At 43.1% G+C, this 24307-nt stretch overlaps 1 protein-coding gene across 2 annotated transcripts in view; it reads right to left on the minus strand.

Moving 5' to 3' along the window:
• Window positions 1–1454: 1454 nt before the first annotated feature.
• Window positions 1455–24307, minus strand: part of Drosha (drosha ribonuclease III) — a 109969-nt gene continuing 87116 nt past the window's right edge. For both annotated transcript variants that reach the window (XM_075975849.1, XM_075975848.1), the window contains exons 27-35: window positions 22871–22915; window positions 20945–21102; window positions 19516–19621; window positions 9531–9672; window positions 7609–7691; window positions 7420–7523; window positions 5884–5976; window positions 5131–5177; window positions 1455–1714 (exon numbers count right to left, since the gene is read on the minus strand). In XM_075975849.1, coding sequence (XP_075831964.1) covers window positions 1584–1714; window positions 5131–5177; window positions 5884–5976; window positions 7420–7523; window positions 7609–7691; window positions 9531–9672; window positions 19516–19621; window positions 20945–21102; window positions 22871–22915 — 909 coding nt within the window. In that variant the 3' untranslated portion in view covers window positions 1455–1583. The remainder of the gene's footprint in view (window positions 1715–5130; window positions 5178–5883; window positions 5977–7419; window positions 7524–7608; window positions 7692–9530; window positions 9673–19515; window positions 19622–20944; window positions 21103–22870; window positions 22916–24307) is intronic.

Genomic DNA, 24307 nt, shown 5'->3' on the forward strand with positions numbered 1-24307 from the left:
ATGGCATGGGAGACATGACAGAAACTGGCTCAAGGTGAGCTCTTCTCCCTCACCAGCGCTGCCCTGCCATCCTGCCCTGGGCTTCCCTGGTGAGGGAGACACCAGGAGAACCTTTTTGTTACACGCACAAGCCTGAGGGAGGCCACCCCTCCTCCCTCAGGGTGCAAAGCAAGACATTGTGATATATTTTCTACAGCCTATACATCTCTCAGCATCTTAGATAAAGATGGCATATCCAGCCATTGACAGTAACAGGTGTTCAACACCCCGTGCCAGATAATTTGAAAAAGGCAATGGGATCTGGATATACAGCATCCCACTGACATATGTACACGGGTCCGACAGGATATACAAATTCTATGGGTGGTGGACTCATGAGGAACTTTCTTGCCTGTTCTTTTTAATATTTTCAAAGGAACAATTCTATGCCTAAACTACATTTGAGAACATTGAATAACTTATCATTATATAGATAAGAAACATTTCCAGATCCCTAAACAGTTCTTTCCTATCCTCCTCATCTTAGTCCAATGATATCCTTTCAGGGAGATTGCTCTAAACCCCAGCTGCAACTGCACCGACCAACTTCCCCGTGGTCCTTGTCCCTTATATATGGGTGTCCTTGAGCTAGCAAGCACACCTGCTCTGAGGTGGGGGTGTGGTCCGTTGTGTTCAGCTGTATCCCCAGAGCCTGGAACAGGACCTGATACATAGCAAGCATTTGACATATGATGTCTACTGAAATAATGAATAAAACACATTTGTTACAAGTTTTACTTTTATTAATAAGAAACCCTTGATGTTCAGTGTAAAATAACTTTTTAAAAACTGTCTCATCTTTTTACCAGGGGACCATTAGAGAAGATGATAAAAGCTATGAGAGCTTCCCTGACTCCACACATATAAAATTAAGTACAACTTCAGGAGACCTAGACTATAAACTTCTCAAGGACTACAAACCCCAGGGCGAGCGCAGCTGCTTGAAGGATGCTCTCACAGGGCACAGCCATTTCTCCCACTCTGACGACTCCTGTGACTCATGCGAGTCCTCCCGCAGCTCCGTTAACTGCTTAGACACTGAAGGGGCGTCTTCCACACCAGACTCACTGCCTGGAGTGGGTTAGCTGTAGTTATTTGCGCATGAGCGCTAGGGAAACAGCAGATGAGAGTTGAAAAATGTGATCGACAATGCAGATTGAAAAACGTGAATTTGTTTCCACGGTCAGTAGTGAGAAACACCAAAAATATGCGGTAAAGAGATGTTCCTTGTCAGCTGATAGTCTGATGTCACAATCTGAAAGAGAAAACGTCTATTCCATAGAATAAGCTTTCCTGAATTAAATCTTTCAAAAGAGAAATAAAGGGACTAATGCAACCTACTAAATAGAAAGTCAAATACTCTGTAATAAGGACCACCCAGCAAGAAAGAGAATATTTAATCAATAAAACAACAATTGCAGTTTGACTTTGAGTTTTATTTCAAGGGGCACACTTCATTGTCTGAAGGAAACTAGGCTAGGTCTCGCTGGGCAGCAGTCACAGTTATTAGGCGACTAAATGCAGCAGTACTTCCGTGCTCGCCACTACTTCTTTACGTCTTCAGCCTCATCGGGCTCTCTCTCTTGATGCTCTCTTTCCCATCTCATTTCTTTTAACTCTTGTCTGTATTTCCGCTCGATGAACCGCTTCTGATGGGCCATCTGGGGAAAGTTATCTGCACAAGGAGATCGGGTTAGTACTTAATAAAGGATAACCGTGAGTGCAAGGACTGGCGACACACACACACAAACTTACGCTCACCACACATACATCACTGTGTTTTATAAAACAGACTAAGAATGATTTTGTCTGACTCTTCTGTTATTCATAGACACAGTAGAAGTCTGGACCGACATCTCTGATTCTAATTTCAGTATCTGACATAAAACCGAGAAAAGGCACCACTGCACACAGCGAGTTAAAGACCTAAGATTCGGGAGTGTTTCCAAACAGGCAGGCGCTTTAAGCAGCATTCCCTACCGTGAGTGACTTCCAGGGAGACAGGAGTAGTGAAGGAATGTGGGGTGCTACAGTTTGGAAAAGCTCACATGAAAACCTTCCAATGAGCAATGCTATCACCCTCTTATCTACCAAGAAGGACCGCTTCTCAGAAGAGTAAAGCCATGTAAAGAGGGATGAAAGGAAGCCATGCTCCTAGTCACTGCGCTCGGAGTAAGTCTATCTTTAGTGCACCACGAAAGGAGGAAGCTCTAGTGCATAGGTAACACGCGTGGAAAACTCGGCTTTGATGAAAGGAGAATGGTCACTCGGGACAGTTCAGCTAAATTTAGTTTGATATCTGATCTTATATAACACATTGAAAATTTAGATGAAGATTTAGAAATTCTACAATTCGCTTGTCATGTGCGGCCAAGTGTTAGTATGACAATGGAGTGAGAAACAGTCACTGTGTGTGCCTAGCCAATGAACACACACTCAGACGGAGGTCACAAAGAACACAAGCTATCCGGCAACACCATGGAAAAAGAGCACAGCTCTGCCTGGCCAGATAAGGGAGAGTTCTTAGAAAAGGAGGAGTCTGCACTTCACGCATGAGGAGCTGGAGGTGAGTGGACGCAGCTCGCCCAGGAAAGCGGGTCTGTTTCCTTGTCTGCTGTAGGGCGGAGCACAGTGAAGAAGTGTCTCTGTCTACATGCAGCATGCTCCTAAATCTCTTAGCCCTTTTCTATACCATGTCCCATCCTCACCCCAGGCTGGAGGAGACAAGGTAGAAAAGCACTTGGAAGGAAAGCAGTGGATCCTAGAGACCTCATGAATCTGAGAGTCAGTGTGATTAACAACAAAACTACGAATTCTAAAACAACTTAGAAACTAAGACAGGAACACAGTCCTATTCTAGCAGAAATACTGAGCCCTTACATAATGGATACATTTTAACTTCAAATACTACAATTTAAAAAAATGGTCAAACAAATCCCCCAGCGGTAAAGGCAAGTTTCTGCTAAATAAACCGCGTTTCTTCAATATTGTGTATATGAGTCCTTACTGTTCATATCTAACCATGAACAAGCTTTTAGAACGTACCCACAGCGCTTTACTACATGTATTCTGTAACATATGAAAGTGTATACTGTATGTGTGTGCACACATACACTAACTACATAAACAGTGAAAATCTTTCCACTCTCCACCCCTACGCTATGCGTTTATGGATGCATATTTCCCTTTGTCTCTCTGTCCAGTCTTCAACAGCATTATTTCAAGAGCTACAAAAGCATCACATTTGGATAGTCAAGAACTGGTAAACTACTGCCAGCAGGCCAACTAAGCTCTCAATCGGCTCCTCTAAATAAAACACACAGGCATTTGACACCACCCGTATCTGTACACTACAATGTCAGAATTTAGTAACTGAGACGGATTGGGACCCGTGAAGCCTGAATACACGCAGCTGGGCCTTTACCGAAAATGTCTGCCAGCCCTTGAGACATCATTTGCTGAGAAGCACTTGCTTAATGTGAGTGTGCAGTTTCATTTTATTTAAATATTTTGCTATTATAAATCAAGTTGTCATGATTGCCATGGTATGTGAGCTACAGTTCAGAATCTAAGTACTTCCTTAGGTTGGATCCCTAGAAATGGAAGCAGGACCAAAAGGCAAGAACAAATCGTTCTTAAGGACCTGATATGATGCCAAATTACCTTCTAGCATTTAAGTACTCTATTCCTGTCACTACTTTTGGGGATGTCTGTGTCAGAATTAGTAATTTTTCCAGTAGCATTTCAGAGCTGAATATAAATATCAGAGGCTGGGGTGGGTGGACCCTATTGATATAACTGGAAAATAGAATCCCACTCTACTTCAATAAATGATGATGCATTTATACAAACGATCAATGAAAACATTCTCAAAAAAAAGTCAATGTAAAACTCTGAGTGTGCTCCACGGATGCTAGACCCTGGCAGCACTGGCTTCTGACCCCACTAAGCAGTAAGCCGTTGTCTGTTGAACCTTTCCTGGAACCTGAGAACCAGGCCTTTAGTTGGTTCCTGAAGCATTGGTATATTGTGCCCACAGGCCCTTCTGTGTGGCCCATAGACCTCAGAGGACAATGCCCTGCATTCATGCCTTCAATTTACAAGACTAGGCAGCTCTCTACACGGTCAGTTAGGCAACTGAAATTCTTCAAAACAGGTATTCCACTAGAGACGATTTATACCCAGAACTAAATACACAATACAGACATTTATTGTAGACACTGAACATGCATGCATGCGCACGTGCGCGCACACACAAACACACACACACACACAAGCCACCAATCATAATCAAAACAGCAATAAAATACAGCGCCCCTACAGCAGGCAACTAGTATGCAACTATTAAGAAAACCTGAATTGGAGCCATTCTTTATATTCTATGACTTACAGGGCTGCTCATGACACACTGGACAAAAGTGAGGTGTCTTGTTATATACATATATCATCATGTAAATGTATGTAGAAGTATGTAGTTACCATCCAATTTAAATAAGACAATGGTTAAAAACAGAAAAGAAAAATCTCCCCTTGTATATGTTTATGCGTACGTAAGACTTTTTTGGTGGTAGTGGTGGGGGCTGGGGGGTTCCAGACAAGATTTCTCTGTTCGGACCAGGCTGGCCTTGAACTTAGAAATCCACAGGCCTCTGCCTCCTGAATACTGGGATTAAAGTCATGCACCAATGTGTTCATTTACATAAGACTTTTATTTCATTTGTTTTGTTTTGCTTTGCTTTGAAACAAGGTCTCGTGTGGCTTAACCTCACCTTGACCTCACAATACAGCTTCAGCTGACCTCAAACTCCCAATCTCCTGATCCACCTCCCAAGAGCTGGAACAACAGGCATATGGGGAAATATGGTCAGAAACTCGCAGAGGTGCCTATGCTGAGAGGCACCTGGGATGCTCTGAAGAACGAGAGCCTACTTTACCCACTGCACACGTCTACTGCCCTCCATATGGAGGACAATTATGGACAAAGTAAGATCAATTTATCAGAACTTAACCATCCCTCACTTCCGCATTTCCCTTCCATAAGATGCTCACTACATTCTGAAGGTACAATCAGAGAAAAAGAAACAGGCTTACATTTCTCAAGTGCGTCCATTGCTGCTCCCATTTCTGCCTGCTGAATACTGTGGATAAAATGGTGAGGTAGACTTTAAAGGTTTGCTTCTCCAAAAACACTGATCTTCATATGCAGTGCCTAAAACTTCTCATGATTACTTCCATCACAACTGAACTGCGCGGCTAGGAACATTCACAGGGGCGTGCAGAAAAGCCTCTGTTTGCACAAAGCCTCTTTAAGGTATTTGCTCCACACTTCTAATACTGTGACAGAATATCTTCCATTTATATTAGGTCTGAGGTATTTAAGTCTGAAAGTTCTCCATGTAAAGGATAAAATATGTACAGAGAGAAACAGGCAAGCCATAGATTAAAGGGCTCAAAGAAAGGAGATAATAAATATAATTCTTTTTCTTAAAAACTGGTAAGAATGCCCAGAGCTCAAGTGGTAGGAAATGAAATGTCTCACGGCTGTGCCATCCACACCGTGACACCCGTACATATCTGAACCGGGACAGAGCAGACATGTGCGGCCACAGATGCAGTTCTCTCCACAAGGCCAAGCCCCGTATCGCGGCATGCCCTGTCCAGGGCTGATTACCCAGGATTGCAATGGGCTTGGAGGAGACATTAGTCCTCGGATTCATTTTGCTATAATTGCAGACACTCCACATTCTAATTGTGCAATACAGACTGCAGAGTTTTGAAATACCAGGTGGGGACTTCCCTGAACACGGACACATACTCAGTGAAACAAGTGTCTCCTTCTCATACCTTGGTCCTTTCCCACAGCCTATCCTTTCTCCTTTGAAGTAAACAGCCACAGTGTAGGTTCTAGCATGGGAGGGACCCACTGTCTGCAGAGTCCTACAAGGAAAGAACATTCATTATGACAAAATGCTCATTATTTGGTAATACAGAACTGACAAAATAACAAAACAAACAAAAATCTTACATAAAAATAACAAGAAAAATGGAAAAAGGAAGTGGTTCAAGTTTTTGATTGCTAGCCTAATACAATATAGAGCTTAGAAGCAGGAAATTTGAGAGAAAATTTGCATTAGTTTTATACTTTTCTCAAATAGGACTTGTATCTGAGGGTTCACAGTCTAGTATATGATACTTTCCTCCCAAATATGTAATACTTCAAAACACCTTCTAAGTGTAGAGTATCACATAATTTACCAACTTTTTAATGAAGAATTGAGGGCTTTAGTTATTTTACAATGCTTATCACTGCTAAACACAATAAATGGGTAATAACGCCTCAAGTCACACCTGAGTGGCTTTACACCCTTTATGGATTCTTTCTAATGCCTAGTAGTTTACCGGCGAGATCAGAAAACATATTTAATTTCTGAAACATCTGTGATCATTTCAGAGATATGCTGTAATGGCAAGTATATAACACAACCACTAAAACCAAAGCTCCGGGTACTCTGGCTGTAATGACAAGGTACAGATTTCAAATGTAAAAAAACTGATAACTCATAAAAAAGGGAAATTAAAAGAAGCCAAGAATAATAGTGGAATAAACACAGTAATCACAAAAACTATGCAAAGCAACCTCATCATCTTGATAACGAACAACAAAGTCATCCTGTCCTCTTGTGGGAAGACGGATGGATGAGCAGAGAGCACAGCAATTTCCTGTGTGTTTACACACACTCAAGGGGTGTGCACTGTGCCTTCTCAAAGGCAGTTCTTACTAAAGTCAACTTGTCTGTGCTATAAAACCCACCAAATATTGCTACAAACAATACAGAGTCCGTCACCCCTACAAGGCATCAGATAAATAAAAAACTGTACAGAAGAACTATTTCACCTGGGGGCTTGAGAGGTCAGCTCAGGTGTTAAGAGTACCTGCTGCTCTTGCAGAAGGTTCAGGTTCAATTCCCAGCACCCACCTGCAGCTCACAACCATCTGTAACTCCAGTTCCAGAAGATATGGTGTCCCTTTCTGACCTCTACAGGCACCAAGCACTCATACAGTGCACATACATATCCAGACAAAGCATCCATACACATATAAATAAATGCATCTTCAAAATCAACAAGTACTACATCTGAATTGCTATACCTTGATCTTATAGCCTTAGTACACCTTCCTGCTACGCAGCAGGTCAGAGAAATTTATACATGGGAGAAAGCAGAGACAATCAAGACACAGGCACTTAGAGCTACGACAGGGGCTTACCTAGTGTCATGTGACATCTCTTGCCTCCATTACCCTACACGGTCTCCATCTAAGCACATGAATGATCAGCTAAGAACACTACAGCCGACAGCTGACACATAGCAAGCACTTACTTGTACAAAGGGATGTCCGGCTCTTTCCCTTCTGTCCTAAGGGTCAGGCAACACTGCTGCAGCTGGGACTTGGGGTCATTCCAATCCTGATTCAAAATGAACTCCTGTAGGAATCAGCCAAAGCACTGAGTAGCGTGTTTCAGAGCCACCAGAAACAAAGCACACGGGGATGACAACGCCAGGGCTTACCTTCAGTCGTGGGAAGAAGCAGACGTTCATGAAAGTATGAACATATTCCAAGTCCTTGTCAATGTACAAGGCTGCAATAAATGCTGAAAAACAAACCGTGAAATGAGCAATTCATTCATATTTACCAGAAACAGCAAGAGCTGAACTTGATTAATTTTTATTAATCTTTTTATTTAATTACACATATACATGTGCCAACATGGAGGAATAGAACTGAACTTGGGTCCTCCACAAGAACCGCATATGCTCTGAACTGCTGGGCCATCTCTTGGCCCTAAGGGCTGAACAGTATTTTCACAAGGTTTTCGACTTCCAGACACTTATTTTTAAAAGCATAATTATTGTTTTTTCTTCAAATAAAACTGTACCCTTTATCATTAATACCAGAAGCACCAACATAGATTTGTGTTTAAAACGCAAAATCACAGAACACAGAGACCAAATTGCACTTAGCTAGGGGCTAAGTGAACAGTCTAAACCAGTGGTTCTCAACCTTCCTAATGCTATGACCCTTTAATACAATTCTCCATATTGTGGTGACCACAAGCCATGACATTATTTTCGTTGCTACTTCATAACTATAATTTTACTACTGCTATGAACTGTGATATAAGTTTTCCAATGGTCTGAAGTGGCTGTGAAAGGGTCCCCACAAAGGGTTGTGACCCACAGGTTAAGAACCATTGGTGCAGAGGCTATACCAAATGCTATATCGTAGACTAGGAATGGCGTCTGGGAACATAACCAAGTTAACACCAAAGACATCAAAATGCAAGCTGTAGATCGGGGGATGCTGGATAAGCATGGCTTTGGCCCAAACTTGAGACCACTTGTGTCCAGTTCCATGTAAAAGTACATAAAGTGGGAAAGAGCGGAGAAATCTAAAGCTTCCATCTGCCAGCTTTCAACGACAACACAATAACCTACGTAACTGGATTAATACGTGACAATTCCAAAGATGAGTTCATTTAAAAGAATTTTAACTAAGTAGACAAATGGTGCATTTATTTAAGAGACTGAAAGTACCTTTCATCGAGCTAAAATAAAAACGCCAGTGACATTGATCACTCAATTGAATTTTACTTCCCTTTAGGTGTCTTGATTAGATTGCCTTTATATTTTCTAAGTCAGCTGCTTCGCACAGTAGACTTCAGTATCTGCATATAATTCCAATATAAAAAGCTCTAAGGCCCAGAAAATATTCTAGCTCTTTTGAAGTAATATTAGAAATAATAAAATTATGTGTATAATCCGTTAATTAGCTATAATGAAATTATAATGCTTCCAGACCATATGAGAAAATGCAAAAGATGGGGTCTGTTCGGAGAGTTTTGTGCTCACTGAAAATAATAGTTGGTAATTTTAGTATTTAGTGAATAAATTATCCTTTCTTCTGTGTCCCTTTATGAAGGGTGCTGGGCAGCAAAAACAAAGAAACAAAACAAAACCATGACTGTAATTCACAGTAACAAATCTTCACACTGTGCTACTGCTTCACACAAAGGGATCTGATGACTGAGAGTCAGGACAGTGGGAGGGGCAACCACCCCTGAATACAGACCAAACAAAAAGATGTGTTATTCACATTTCTTCACATTCACATGAAAAGCAAAAATAAATAAAAAGTAAACACAAAAGAGGTCTCTTAGATGTTGTCATCCATGCCTATAATATCAGCACATGGGAGGTAGAGGCAGGAGGACCCCAGGAGGTCAAGGCTATCTTTGACTATATAGGAATTTCTAGGATAACCTGGGCTACATAAAACTTTGTTGAAAAGAACTAGAAAAAAGAGAGACGAGGGGTTCTTTAGCCAGATCATCAGCATCAGCATCAGCATCATGAGAAGAGTAAACTCTAATCAGTTTAACTTAAACCTTGAACCTAAAATTAAAAAGCTTCCCACTATAGGTAGGACTCACATTCCAAAAGGTCCGCCAGCGTCTTGGTTCTCAGGGCCACGGGCCTCTTGGTTTTGTCGTTGGTAATGGCATACTCCTGCATGCCCAGCTCCTCTGCTACCTTGGCTTGAGTTCTGTTGTTCACTAGAGAACTTCGCAACAACTGGTGAGAAGGAATTGGGGCACAGTTAGACACCACTCAGTCCCCGTCTCTCCCAGCCACCCGGACAGCGTGCCATGGAGGGTTAGCCGATGAGTGAAGATCTAGGTGGTCCATCCCCGGGGACCGCTGCATACTCCAAATGCTTCTACTGTCTGCTCAAGGACTCAGTCACATGCTCAGACGCTTATTTAGCAGCAGTGAGCAGGACTTTGAGAGGGGTGCACAGCAGCATGACTAAAATCAACTCCTAACAAGTTCAGAGCCACCAAACCAGAAAGCACTGAAACTTTTAAAAATCATGCTACTTAATTATAATTTTCATCCAATGAAACATGTCCCTTTTGTGTACAGTTAGACTAATTTTAAAAACCTTACCCACTTTTACCACCCCAAACAAATTTTCCATACCCTGAAATAATCAGTTGTATCCTATGGTTACAAAGGCACACCCACCAAGCAAACCTTCTTTTAAATCTAAAACTATTTCATGGCACAGGTCCTAATTTTGATACTACATGACTTAGGGAAGAGATGTTTCGGCATTACTGAATTACTTATTATTTATATAATTATTATTTTAAAGATCTACATTACATACTCTGTATCTCAGTCTTTTCATATGCAGGCACTTTATCTTTAGTCAAACAAACACAATTTTAAGATTTATTTTTAGTTATAGACTGTGTATTTTCATGTGTGCATACACATGCACCTCAAGTGCACAGACGCCTGTGGAGACCATAGGACAGTGGAATTCCTGGAGTGGTCAGCTGTATGCTTCCCCGCATGGGTACTAGGAACAGAACTCAGATCCTCTAGAAGAGCAGCGGGCTCTTTAAACCACTGAACCATCACTCCAGCCCCAAATTTCAAAATTATTTATATATTTTAACCTCAGGAATTTAAAACAGAAATGTCTACTAGGAATTTGGACTATTAAAACGCCTCCTAGGATTATTCAAACAGTAATGTTAGACACTGCCTGAAAATGATCCATTCCAAGTGTCCATAAAACAAGTCCAATTTAAGCATTTGACACGTACTAGGAGAGAGATGGGAAGGGAGACTGGGGAAAGCAGACAGACAGCAAGATGGGAACTCACTAAACTTTAAAAACCTGACATAATTACCATAAGGCTCGAGGGGGCATGCACCTAAACCCATAGCTTTCCTTACCAGAAGCACTAACAGGCTGCGGGCTCCTGGACACAGGGTCGGGAGGAAGCAGCAATGAGTCATGCTAGCATCACTGGCCACAGTGCACTGTTTACTGGATGCAGGTTTTATGCTCCGCGGCTCCACAGTGTCAACAAAGCTTATGAAAATCAAGATTTATTCTCAATGGTTGGTACTGAGTCCTTGACATTAGATAAATAAGGAACAATAAGTTCTTAATTTGTCTGACACTGATTCATGAAACAGAAATACAACTTGATCTTCATAAGCCATGCCTGCTATTGAATTTTGACTCTTCGCCTGTCTCTGCTCCATTGTCCTGCCTGTTCCCCCTTAACTATATTCTTTCTTCAGTACGCTAGCTCTTTAAAATTTATACATACATGTTATTCTGTACAATTAATGTATACTAATAAAAAGATAAATATTAAAACTCACGAAGGAGTTTAAAATTTAAAAGGCTAAATGTGATAAGAACAGATGGCCCCAAACAGTACAGAGCCCACCAAACCAACTTACAGAGTATATGAGCAGAAAGTGCTATCCCTCTTCTGTGGTTTGGATTTCATGTAGCAGTAGATGCCACAGGGATAGGAAGGATATTCTGGAAACAGAGTTATGTTGAGCAAGTTGAATCCATGCTTTGGGTAGGGAGGGAAACTCCACGGGCTGTGTAAATGCTGTGTCCATGCTCCAGGACCAATGGTCCCCATGTGAACAAGAGCACACACGTGTGATGGCATGTCGCTGGATGCAGTGGTTTGAATAAAAATGGCCCATAGGAAGGGTTACTACTAGGAGGTATGGTCTTGTTGGAGTAGGTGTGGCCTTGTTGGAGGAAGTGTGTCACTACGGAGGCGGAGGCGAGCTTTGAGGTCTCATATGCTCAAGCCAGGCCTAGTGACCCAGTCTCCTGGGCCTACAGATCAGGACGTAGAGCTCTAGGCTCCTTCTCCAGCACCATGGCAGCCTGCATGCTGCCATGCTCCTCACCGGTGATGACAATGAACTAACCCACTGAAACTGTAAGCCAGCTCTAACGAAATGTTTTCCTTTACGGGAGTTGCCGTGATTGCGGTGCCTCTTCACAGCGACAGAAATCCTAAGACACCAGCTCTCAGGCCCAGCTGCCACCGTCCAGTGTCACTGATCCTCCTTCAGTACTGTAGTAATGCTCTCTGACAGAGAAAGTAAGCAATTGTGGATGAAAACAGGGAATGCTTTTAGCTTTGCTTTAAAACAAGCGCTGGCAGGTCTTAAAATAACGAGGTAGCAAGAAGTAAGTGAGATCTGTTAAGTCTGTGCTAAAAACTCAGAATATGGACCAGTAGCCAATGAGGAAAGGGGAACCTTATTTTTGTAGTCCATTTACGTCGGAACACGAAGTAAAATGAGGTACTAAGACTTTACTCTCTAAACATGAACAAATGGAGGTTCATTAAAGTGGCAATTTCTATCTTTGTCCTCAGGTGAATTCAACTTCAGAATAAATCTGCTCTTTGGGCAAATCATGGTTACAGCAAGGCTCAACACCAGAGGCAAAACCTGGGAGGTTCTGAGGTCAGCATGGCAGCAGTGGAGGCTGACTGTTCACCAGGTCCGCCGTGAAAGCTGAAGATCCAGCAGGATCAACAGCTGGACCCGCTCCTAAGAAAGCCACACAGATTAGCCACAACACTCACCATGGTTACAGAGAAGCGAGCACAACAGAGCATTCTACCCAACTTCAATACTGAGGTCTAAGATGCTTCTCCAATACTGGTACCCACATTTCTCCCGAATACTGAGGAATCAGAATTCTGAACTCTGAGCTTGGCATGCTTGTCTCTTGAAAAGAAAGTTCACACAGATTCTGATGAACATAGAACTAAAAAAGGGTGAGGTAGCTGATGGGAAAATGGCTGGCGTGGGATTTCTAGGAAATGAACCACAGTGGCAAAAGTAGGGACCATGACACAGCCAGGTGACCACTGACGAAACTAGCATAAAAATCAGAGCCACGTGAGGAAGAACTGATATGGGCAAGGCTAGCAGGAGATGGAGAAAGTCTAAATGTCCCTGCAGAGGATAAGAAGCCCAACAGTGCTAGTGCACAGCAAGATGCTGACACCATGATTACTATTTTAGTTTTAGTAGAAATCTAGGTGCTATCTACAGCAGCATCAGCATTAGGTAAGATTTGCTTGCTCTTCAGTAATAGGGAAGATTCTAGAAAGTTCTAGAATTCCTGTAGACTTTATTTTAATACAAAATCTTCTGGATACCCACTTCCTTACTGCCTTCAAGATCCTTGCCTCTATCAAATACTTACTATTCCTACCAATATTTTTTTTTTTAATTAGCCCTCCTCAAAGTTTAAGTTGAAAGCAGCAACAATAAAGAGGAGTACAGCTAAGGCCTAGGTAAACCCGACAAAGGGACTGCTCATCCCTCAATGTCAAGGGCCAGTAAACATTCTAAATCTCAGATTCTGGTTATGAGAATTCAGGAAAATTCCTACAATCTCAGCACAGAAGTCTTCCACACTTACTTTAAACTTCGATTTCCATAAGAACAAGATTTCCTGGTTTAAAACATGAAGACTGATATTCTTCCTTAACCTCCCTAGTCAATCCTGGTTCTAGGAGGAAGCCATAGCCTGGGACATAAGCTACCCAAGAGGGCCACCTAGTGTACGGCAAGCAGACTGGGACCTAGTATTGAGGGCTTTGATAGGAGACAGTGGAGTGAAAGCGAAGTGTACGACTCCAATGACAGTGATGTGCCACACGGGCCTTTCACACACAGAGTGGTGGCTGGACGGCCTCCATTTCCCATGGTAACTACAGCAAAGGCATACGAATGACAGCTGGCAGAACGTACATCAGACACGAGGAGTCAAATACGTCAGAGGTAGAGAAATCCTGTCGGGAGGCTGGGGGCTCCACCGTTTCAGAGCTCTGTGGGGCAGAGTACCTGCCTGCCTGGATGATTTATGCTCTGCTGTGAGGAGACAGCAAGACAGGAGATATCGCACTTCTCACGCTGTAACCCCGCTCTCTCTATTGTCCTGCCTGGCACCTCTAAATCTAAGCCAGATGATTCCCCAAGTTCATCTTGCTTGTGCATTCATTCCCCACAGGACACAGTGCCTGTCAGCTCAGCAGCAGAACCAGAGGTGAAGTAGGAAGGGCGCGAGTCTTCAACATTTGCAAATGACGTAGGACAGACATTCTGGCTTGAGTGAAGGTTTCTTTGTGGTACCTATTCACGCTGCCTTACCAGGCAGGCTTACCCTAATGAACAAATACCTGAGTGTATAGACAGAACATCTTCCCCAGAAGCCCCAATTCAAACTCAACTTAGCTAAGGCTTAATATATATTAACCGTATATGATCTCCGTTCCTTCCTGAGCAGGACCTTTCAGTTCTCACTCACAGAGCAACTTGTCCTCAACAACCTGCAAAACTTGGAAGACAACTACATTTGCCCCGTTGTCTGTATTCTTTGTAAAACAAGTGTATACCCAACTGACTTTCCAATGCGATTTATTGCCACCCTGTGCTTTTAATCACAAGAAGAAATCAACCGCTGCCCTTCCAATGTGATATGAGTAACTTGCACACACATTTAAAAGTCGGTTTCCAGTTCATTACTTGACACGTGAAGTGACACACCGTTTCCCTGTGGAGCCACTTCCTCTGCCCTCTACGGCTTCCCCTTCTGCACACTGTCCCTCTTTCACTGCTTCTCCAAGCCTGTACTGAGAACCCAACACATGCTAAGTACTGCTGGGCTAGAGAGAAAATAAAGCAAGTTCTTATAGAACTTCTGGTCCAGTAGAGTAGGCAAGCTGAAATAGTGCTTGAATAAAAAGGAACGCAGAATTTAGACTGGGGGGGGGGTGGTCAGGGAAGTTTCTCCTACTCCCAGAAGTCAGGCCAGAACTGCCTAGTGAGGGACTATCAGGCAGAATAATGAGCTGATATCGGATGCTTTCCAAGCAGAGGGACAGCTTGTGCAAAGGCAATGGTAGAAAAGGCCTGGGCAAAGCAGGCCAGTGCAGAAGGGACAGAGCATGTGAGACAGGCTGAAGAGGTAGGCAAGGCCACTGACGGTCCTGCTGGCTCTCGGGCCACTGTCCACACAGGAATCAAAGAACATTAATGTGGGCTGTGACCATCATTCATTCAAAGACTATCTTTTTGTGTACCTACATAATAGGAATTTCCCAATGAACCAAAACTCAGAATGACAAAGACAAAACGTTTTCAGTTTATACTCTGATGAGAGAGAATTATTGCCACACATACCTTGTCCTTGGGAGTGGAGATGAGATTCCAGTCTAAGGGAGGGAAGTTGGTATAAGAGCAAGGCTGACTGCTTAAGCAGAGTAGGCTAAAGAGGGCTTTATTCATGAGATAACTGGACAGAGAGCGCTAAGGGGATGAGGAATTTGACTACATGGATTACCCAGAGGGGACTATCATAGATAGCACAGGCAAAGCCCCACTCTTGTATGTAGGCCAATGTCAAGCGGCTGGGAGGAAACTAAACAGCATCTTCCTTTATCTTCAAGGTGGAAGGAATGCAAAGTCTGGTGCAAAGGAGACTGGTCTTGTTGCCTGGCCACACTTTCAGAATACTCTGTCTAGGGTGCAGCTCAGCAGTAAGAGCACCTGCCTGATAATGTACAAACCATGGGGTTCAGTTTCCAAAACTGAGAAAAAGATTCCTTCTACAGACTGTACTGGAGACAGAGTGGAGAGGAAAGGGCCAGGCAGAGAGTAGCTGGAGTAGCAGAGAGAGGCTGGAGTAGCAGAGAGAGGCTGGAGTAGCAGAGAGGGGCTGGAGTAGCAGAGAGGGGCTGGAGTAGCAGAGAGAGGCTGGAGTAGCAGAGAGAGGCTGGAGTAGCAGAGAGGGGCTGGAGTAGCAGAGAGGCTGGAGTAGCAGAGAGGGGCTGGAGTAGCAGAGAGGGGCTGGAGTAGCAGAGAGAGGCTGGAGTAGCAGAGAGAGGCTGGAGTAGCAGAGAGAGGCTGGAGTAGCAGAGAGGGGCTGGAGTAGCAGAGAGGCTGGAGTAGCAGAGAGAGGCTGGAGTAGCATCAACAGTGGGGCTGTGCTCAGATGCACAAGTGACCGAGAAGTCAACAGGTATGCTCATGTCAGGGAGGTGGAAAATGAGACCAAGATAAGGATGGCTCAAGGCTTTTGGTAACTGAAATAAAGGGATAATTCATATTGGCATGAGAGAGAAGCAGTACTGAGGGTAAAAACTGTTTTCTTTAGACACATTAGTTGAGAAATCTGTCAGAAATTCAATTAGAGGTTAGCATGTTTATATATATCTAGATATTTGAGTATCACTATATTCCACAGCTACGAGTCTCTTTTGAGGAAGAGAGAAAGGCTTTAGACATAAATTAGGAAGTGGCATACAGATGTTTTCAGAACCACAGGACAGACAGGATGAGGTCACCTATGGAGCAGAAATCGAAGGAAGTGGGGAGGTCTGACAACCGAGAATGGGGACAATTTTGTTGCTAGCAAACTGAGGATAAATGGCTGGTTGGTGTCCTCACAGGAGAGCTGCCGTGAAAGGACTCTTCTGGCTGAAACACATCAAATGGATTGCGTTGGGGTACAAACTGATAGAAGAAAAATGACTTCCAGCCATTCTGAGATCTGGGCCCCCTGAAAGATTCAGCTTTAAATTGCCCATCCCTGAGGCAGAGTACAGAAGTGCCCAAAAATACCAAAGCAAGCTTCTCAAAGAGTAGCGGATAGTCTGGAGGAAATCTGGGGACTCAGGGAGCCCACTCCTCTTATAGAACGATGTTTTACTACCTTGAACTTCATATGAGTAGAACCTTAAGCGTCCCATCCCTTGTAATTTTATAAATGTTATTGTTCTAACTGGGTCTCCCTGACAATCCCATTCTTCCTGTAACGTTTTGATAGCTATGAGGAACTCACTTTGGTGACCCAGGTGGTCAGGACTGGTGGGAAGCCATGGGGGATGGAGATCAGGTAAAAGAAGGACACGTTCCAGAATATGGAGTTAACAGGACTTGGGAGGAGGCAAAATAAAGAGAGGACAGTGATGACTTCTATGTTTCTGACACACAGTACCGGATAGCTGTTATGATTAACCCATTGCTCAGGAAACATCAAGAAGACTGAGGTGGAAGAATAATATATTCCATCTTAGCACCGACCAGGAACTGGAGCTCAGGACAGTTCCTGAAGTAAGCCTGAAGAGATCGGTTGCGGGTTTTCTGCCAGCAAGGTGAAACTGCTGACACACACGGAACAGGCCTGAGCAACAATATATTAGGAGACATGGTCTCAGAGTGACCTCTTAGATGCTGACGTATTTACTAGCTGTAAAGAAGAAGCTGAGCATGCAAAGGAGACAAAGACACAGCAGCAACGAAAAGAGGTACAGAGAAATACTGAATACAGCATGACAGAAGCCAATGGAGATGCTGTTTCAGGCGGGAGCAATCACGTCCATATTTAAATGTGCTTATGACAGGTCATCTCTGCCTTCCCATCAGATCTGCAGGTGCTATTCACTTCTCCCAAAGCTTTCTGAAACAATACTTCATCAACTACCATAACATAGTTTTATCATTTACTAACACCACTCTAATAAAAACTCTTTAATTTGAAGACAGCAAAGCTAACAATCCCATTTTGTACAAAGCTACTTCTGGAGCAGGGTGTCCTGGACCACACCCATAATGCCAGCATTTGGGAGACTAAGTCAAGAAAATTGCCATGAGTTTGAACTCATGAGCCTGAACTATAGAACAAAACTCAATTTAACAAAATGACAATCAACTACACTCTGTGGTGGTTTGAAAGAAAATGGCCCCCAAAGGGGGTGGCACGAATGGGAGGTGTGGTCTTGTTGAAGTAGGTGTGGCCTTGGTGGAGGAAGTGTGTCACTGTAGGGGCAGGCTTTGAGGTCTCTTATACTCAAGATAGCGCCCAGTGTCTCAGTCCACTTCCTGTTGCCTGTAAAGATGTAGAACTCCAGATAACTCTCCAGCACCATGTCTGCCTGCATGCTGCCATGTCTTTTCATGACGATGATGGGCTGAACCTCTGAACTGTAAGCCACCCCAGTTAAATGTTTTCCTTTATAAGAGTTGCTGTAGTCATGGTGTCTCTTCATAGCAAAAGAGACCATACATAACTCACACTCTCCTAGCATTGAAGTGACTGGGGGAAGGAGCCTGAATCTGCAGAACGGCCCTGAGTTTGCTAATTGGCTTACAGCAGGACTCAGGTCTCCCTGCAATGCAGTTCACTGTCTACTCTGAGGAAAGATCCGTCCCCAGCAGATCCTAGAACCCAATACCAGAGGGAGGAGGATGCACATTTCAACCATACACAGTCACTTCAACTTATTTGGTATGGTTTGGCTATTTCCCTGACAAACAAGATACTTTTGACATCTATGAAGTTTCTTTTCTAATGGAGAAGAATGAACACACAATTTATTATTTTCGTAAGTGCGATGTGAGACACTAGCTCTCAAAAAAGGTTAATATTTTCTAAAGAATTCAATTATCAACTAAAGAAAGAAACTCTTGTCTTTCTAAAAGCAGTTAATTTTAAAATGGCAATCAAGCTATTCACTGAAGACTTAAAGCGGTACTATTGATTCCTGAGCACTCACGACAGTGCACATAGCACAGGGCGCACGACAGAAACGCTGCACCCAGTGACTGCTGACTGCGAAATGCCATGGAAAATCACAGCAAAACTCCATGTCCTTGCTACAATCAGTACTTAGGTCTCACATAGACTATCGACAGGGCTCACGGTTGCAGAGCTAAGATTAAATTCTATCCAGAGAAAACCACACATAGCAGTTTGAAAAGTATGGAAGAATTGCTGCTAGCTTTAGCATGGTAGGGGCTACACTACAGAAGGGACGGTGCACAGCTGTTTCCCTCCTAAGAGAGCCGCAGCTTTCCCAATGCCCAGTTCTCAAGGGGCTTCCAGAGCTTGCCTCCGAGATCAGTGACTGCCAGACAGGCCTTTCCCACCATTCTAGGCATATTACTGACAAATAAATATACTTCACAGCAAAAACTGTGTGCGGCAAACAAAAGCTAATAGAGTTTAGTTAAATGAACCAAGTGAAAGGGACGGTGACCATTTGTTCTGTCTATGACTCTAACCTTGTCTCTGTGCTTCTCCTGCAATGCTGCCACAGAGCCACAGGAGTCCCTCTGCCTCTCAGTCCACTTTTTTCCATGCATGCCTTTGTTTCTCTGGACTCGGTGTGAGGGAGGCCACTGCAGGGACTCTCACCGAATTCACAACCTTTGAAGGGCCAACACCACCATACCCACAAGGCCTTCCCTGTGCTCCGTAACTACGAGAATCTTTTCCTGGCCATGTAAATCCAATGACTGGCCTGTGCCTCTGTAATGCCTGACGTTCTACCTTGTATCAAGTTACACTCTGTGTGTGTGTGTGTGTGTGTGTGTGTGTGTGTGTGTGTGCGCGCGCACATATACATGCACATAACTTCTATGGCACAGTATTTGTAATTTATTCCCCCCAAGATGAACGATAAATCACAGGCTAAGCAAGCGTGTATCTGGGCCTCCCATTTCTTGTCCTCTATTCCTACAGTTATGAGAAGGAGTGACTGAGGACAAACTCACTGTTAGATGTCCTTCGTGATGATCGGGGAAATGAATGAACAAGTACTCCGTGGCTACCAGCTGCATTATGGAGTCACCTAGAAATTCCATCCTCTGGTTGTGGCCTCTAGAAAATGAGACATCATTGTAAGTAAACCAATCAGCATTGGATTAAAAAAAAAAAGTAACTTTTAAGCTTACAACTTAAAAATTAAAGTGGGTTCATTTGGTTTTAAAGCATAAAACTAAATATATTGTCCTAACCGCCTCAACTGAGGAAAAAGTTAGAAAATAGCTATTTTTTTTAAATTTACTTATTTATTTATTAAAGATTTCTGTCTCTTCCCCGCCACCGCCTCCCATTTCCCTCCCCCTCCCTCGTCAGCCCAAAGAGCAATCAGGGTTCCCTGCCCAAAATATTTTTTTAAAAATATAACTTTTCTTTTAATCACATATGTGTAGTGAGTTTACATGTTTCTGTATAAGTATGTGCACATAAAACAGGAAGAGGGTGTTAGATCATCAGGAGCCACAGTTACCAATGGTTGAGAGCACCTGACATCCTGACATGGATGCTAGGAACCAAGCTCAGGCCCTCCGAAAAAGCAGTAACACCGTAACTACTACGGCAATCTGTCCAGCCAGAAAGTGAATACTTTAAGAATTAAATGACTACTAAATTAAGATTAGTAAACAGCACCTGGGCAAAAGCAGAGTAGAATCAACTGAAAAATACAGTAAAATATAGAAAACATATTTTTTTCTAAAGCTATTAAATATGTATGTTATTTATTCAAATCTGGAATTTTACAAATGTTTACAGAATCTATGAGTCTTTAACTTTATAGTTTAAAGAGAGTTGGGAATTTATCACTCAAGAGAAGGGAAAATATTATATTATATAACCCTGCTTATGCACTAACATGTCCAATCTTGGTATTTACTTTTTTCTTTTCTTTCTTTTCTTTTTTTTTCTATGCTGAGTACTGAACCCAGGGCTTTAATCTCTAGCAAAATTAAAATTAAATTTATTGTTAATTTCAATAGTCACAACAAATCAATTACCTAAAGTAGGAGCTGGAAAGCCACACCCAGCCACAACTTGTTTGAAAGTTTTACTAGAAAGCAGCCACACCCATGGCTGTTTCACGGTATTCTGGCAAGTGATGACAGCTAAACCTCGTGGTCTGCAAAGCTGATAATATGTAATACGTATTTCCATATGGACAAAAGTTTTACTCCTAACTTCATGAAAACATCAAGATGTCTGTGGACAGGACCAGAGGCTTGGGATTAGAGCACAACCCTGGTCTGTGCCACTGTCCGGCTGCAGTCTGTCTTGCCACATGACTCTCCTGCAGTGTGCCTGCCTTCTCTCCTCTGAAGGACAGGGCATGGGACTCCCTCCTCCACATGGTCAAGAGGGGCTACAGGAGTGCTCTTAACTCACAGGGTCAGGTGGTTGAATCCCACAGTTCTCAGTGTGAACGCCCTTGCCAGAAGTCGAACGTGAGTAAAAATTACTCCAATTGCCTCTTCAAACTCTGTAAGTTTCTGCAGAACTGGAGAAGTTTCAATAAGTTGTCGATCTGTATTTGGCTCTTGTAGCTACAGAAAAATAGAAATAAATTAAAAATCACATGTAGGTTTTGTTACAAGAGTAATTATCAATTCCAAGACACTGTTCTGTAAAATTCCATCTCCCGTGGGCAGAAATTTCTGAAATGCCAAATAAAAAGTGAAAGCCTCTTCCTCATCTATTAGAATAGCAAACAGACCTAATATTTAAAGAAGGCTCAAATAATATTTTCCAATCTTCATTCAAATTTCAAGGCCAAGTTCTGTACACAGATAGTTCAAAATCCCTGGTATTAGACTAGCTCTCTAAGGAAGACGCAAGCTAAAGAACAGCTGCCACCCACGTGTGTGTGTATGTGTGTGTGTCTAGGGAGGAGGGGGAAGTATGTGCCAGGGAGCAATGATTCTCAAACTCCACTTGACCTAGCCAGAAGGCCAAGAAGCAAGAGTTCTCATGAAGCCACTTGCAGGGCTTGTTAAAGGCAGATGGCTCAGCCCGACCCTAGAGTGGCTTATCTTCCACGCCTGGATGGGTCCTGGGAAGCTGCCTTTCTGACATGTTTGCAGGTGAAGGGACACTGCTGTCTACAAACTGCCCCTTAAGAGTCTGATTTTAGAGTAACTGGACGACTGTGCATCCACTAGAGACCAAACTGCTTGGGCAAATGAGCATCATTAAAACTGAACTCAGGTTCCAGGATATTATTATTCCTCCATGTAACAATGAGCCTTGAACAACTGGCAAGGAGAAAATATAAGAAGTAAAACTGACATTTTCAACAATGTAGGACAACCTTGCTATGGGACAGTGGTCTTTTATCCTGTTACTTGTATTATTTTTAATAATATGCTGATTGGCCAGTAGTCAGGCAGGAGTATAGAGGTGGGGCAACGAGAATGCTGGGAAGAGGGAAGCACAGTCTGGAGTTGTGACCCAGCCACAGAGGAAGCAAGATGTGACTGGCCTGCCGAAAAAGGTACCAAGCAACATAGCTAACTCAGACAAGAATTATGGGCTAATGTAAGTTGTAAGAATTAGTTAATAAGAAGCCTGCTACTGGGCCAATCAGTTTATGATTAACGTAGACCTCTGTGTGATTCTTTGGGACTTAATGGCTGCAGGACTGGACAGCTCAGTCAACAGAACCTTATATTTTTAATAGAATATTCTTAAAGCACTCTGAGTTGCCATTTACTAAAACCTCCCATGACATGTGACCACTATAAGTATTATTTATGTTAAACACATATTAACACAGAAGATGAGTGACTAGGTGAACTACATATACACAGATCCTAAACTGCAACAAGAAAAGCAGAGAATAGAAACTTTGAAAACAAACTGAGGAAAAGCATGTCACTGTGTGCATCTTTCAAATTCCTAAATCCTGAGCAGAAAAGCTATCATATGAATGTGCAGTGATACCACTGAATCAACTTCTAAGGCCCAAATATAACTTAGCAATATTAATTGAGTGGTTGTTCTACTTTTTAACTGTGCCTAAAATCACCTCTAACATCATTTTCCCTACAATAGCAGGCACGGGCATGCAAGAGTTAACAGAACACGTGGCATCTGTAGGGGCAGGGCTAACCCTCCCCTCCCATGCTTTCCGGACCACGTGAACACACACAACACCTGGGTACATTTTACAATTTATTTCCCAAGATTTCCTATTCTGACACCCAACACTGAGTCCTAATTCCAGGGAAGACAATCAAAAGGTAAAGACAGGGAAAGAAGGAAGGGAAAGCCATGGAGGTCTCAGGCTCGCATAGACAAGAAGGCCATACTCACTTGGAGTGGATGGAGAGGATAATGGAGCCAGACTTCTCGTAGGTCCTGGAAAATGGAAAGATGTCTTCAGTGCTCAAGGGAGTCATTTAACACACTCTAGAGTACTAAATAAAATGTCATTATTTGAAATACGGAGCCATTCAGATGCGAACTCACTCACCGCAGATTCAATGGTGCTGGAGAACTAACTTTTTAAGTGTGTACTCACCACTCCAGCTGCCGGTAGTGACTCTAATTAGCCTATTCAGCTGGGGAGGAAAAGAGCCTTGGAAAACTCGGTTCCACACTTGCTGAACCTAACACGCTGGATTAAACTACTGTTTTATTCATGCTTTTCCACCCGCATGCCCCAGGCCTGGGTGTCTGCTGCAGCTTTCGTGAGACTCGCCTCACACCCCTCTTACATGGCTTCATGGCCGTGAGCTTGATGCAGAGGGAGCGGGACACCCCATGTCTAGTTCATGAGCCTCATGGCTCACACGAATGTTTGCTTGAAATTCGATAATAAATAAACTTTATGGAAAATGCTGTTATACTAGCTTATTGGCCAAGCTAAATCCAGGAGCAGTTACAATTACAGTTTCCTTGGGACTGAAGGGTTTTTCCTTCAGGTTGAGGAGCCTCCACCTAGATCTCTCAGGCCTTGACGTTAGCCTTTTTCAAACAAATGAGAAAAACAGCTTGCAAAGAAGCATTTTTCTTAAGTAAAATGCTTTGGCAGGGTAGGGGAAGGTTAGGGTCCGCTGTGACACACAGGGTGGTGGAGTGAGAGAAAAGCCTGTGTTTCTGAACAACTCCCTTAACAAAACACGAATTCAGACTGTTTCAGGATGGGGCTTAAATAGCAAACTTCTCTAAAAGTACACAACAGGACGACTGTTAACCAAATCCGCCACCTCTCCTCTTATGCCCAGAGTGAATCATACTGATGGTCGCCCCCTCCTCACACTTGCTGGGGTTCCCGCAATATCTTGTTCTCTCTCCTCAACAAAACAAACACTTCCACATCAGCCTCTGGCCTGCCTGTCTCCTCTGGAGCATGTCACTGTTTCTACAGATCTTCACTCCAGCTTCGGTTTGGATTATTTTATTCCGCTACAGTGACCTGTCGTCTAAGTCATAATTTCGAATGCCTGAAAGGCATCTTTTACCTCGCATGCACTCCAGAAGTACAGGAACTCCTCCTTGTTAACGCTAAGCTAGCGAGTGTGGTGTCAGGAAGAGCTGCCGTTCTGGTGGGCACCTAGGTGTAATTCTGGTTCCATGGGGGCAACTTATTCTCTCCCAGCTTCTGTTTTCTCAAGTGTAAGCAAAGATAATCCCAGTACCTAGTTCCAAGTGTTCCCTGCTATCTCAACGAGTAACGCAGTGAGAACACTAGACCAGGGCTGGTAAAAGGCAACGGTACTATCAATAACAGTGTATCAACAGCATTGA

The sequence above is a fragment of the Microtus pennsylvanicus genome, chromosome 6, assembly GCF_037038515.1.
Source record: "Microtus pennsylvanicus isolate mMicPen1 chromosome 6, mMicPen1.hap1, whole genome shotgun sequence".
NCBI lineage: Eukaryota > Metazoa > Chordata > Mammalia > Rodentia > Cricetidae > Microtus > Microtus pennsylvanicus.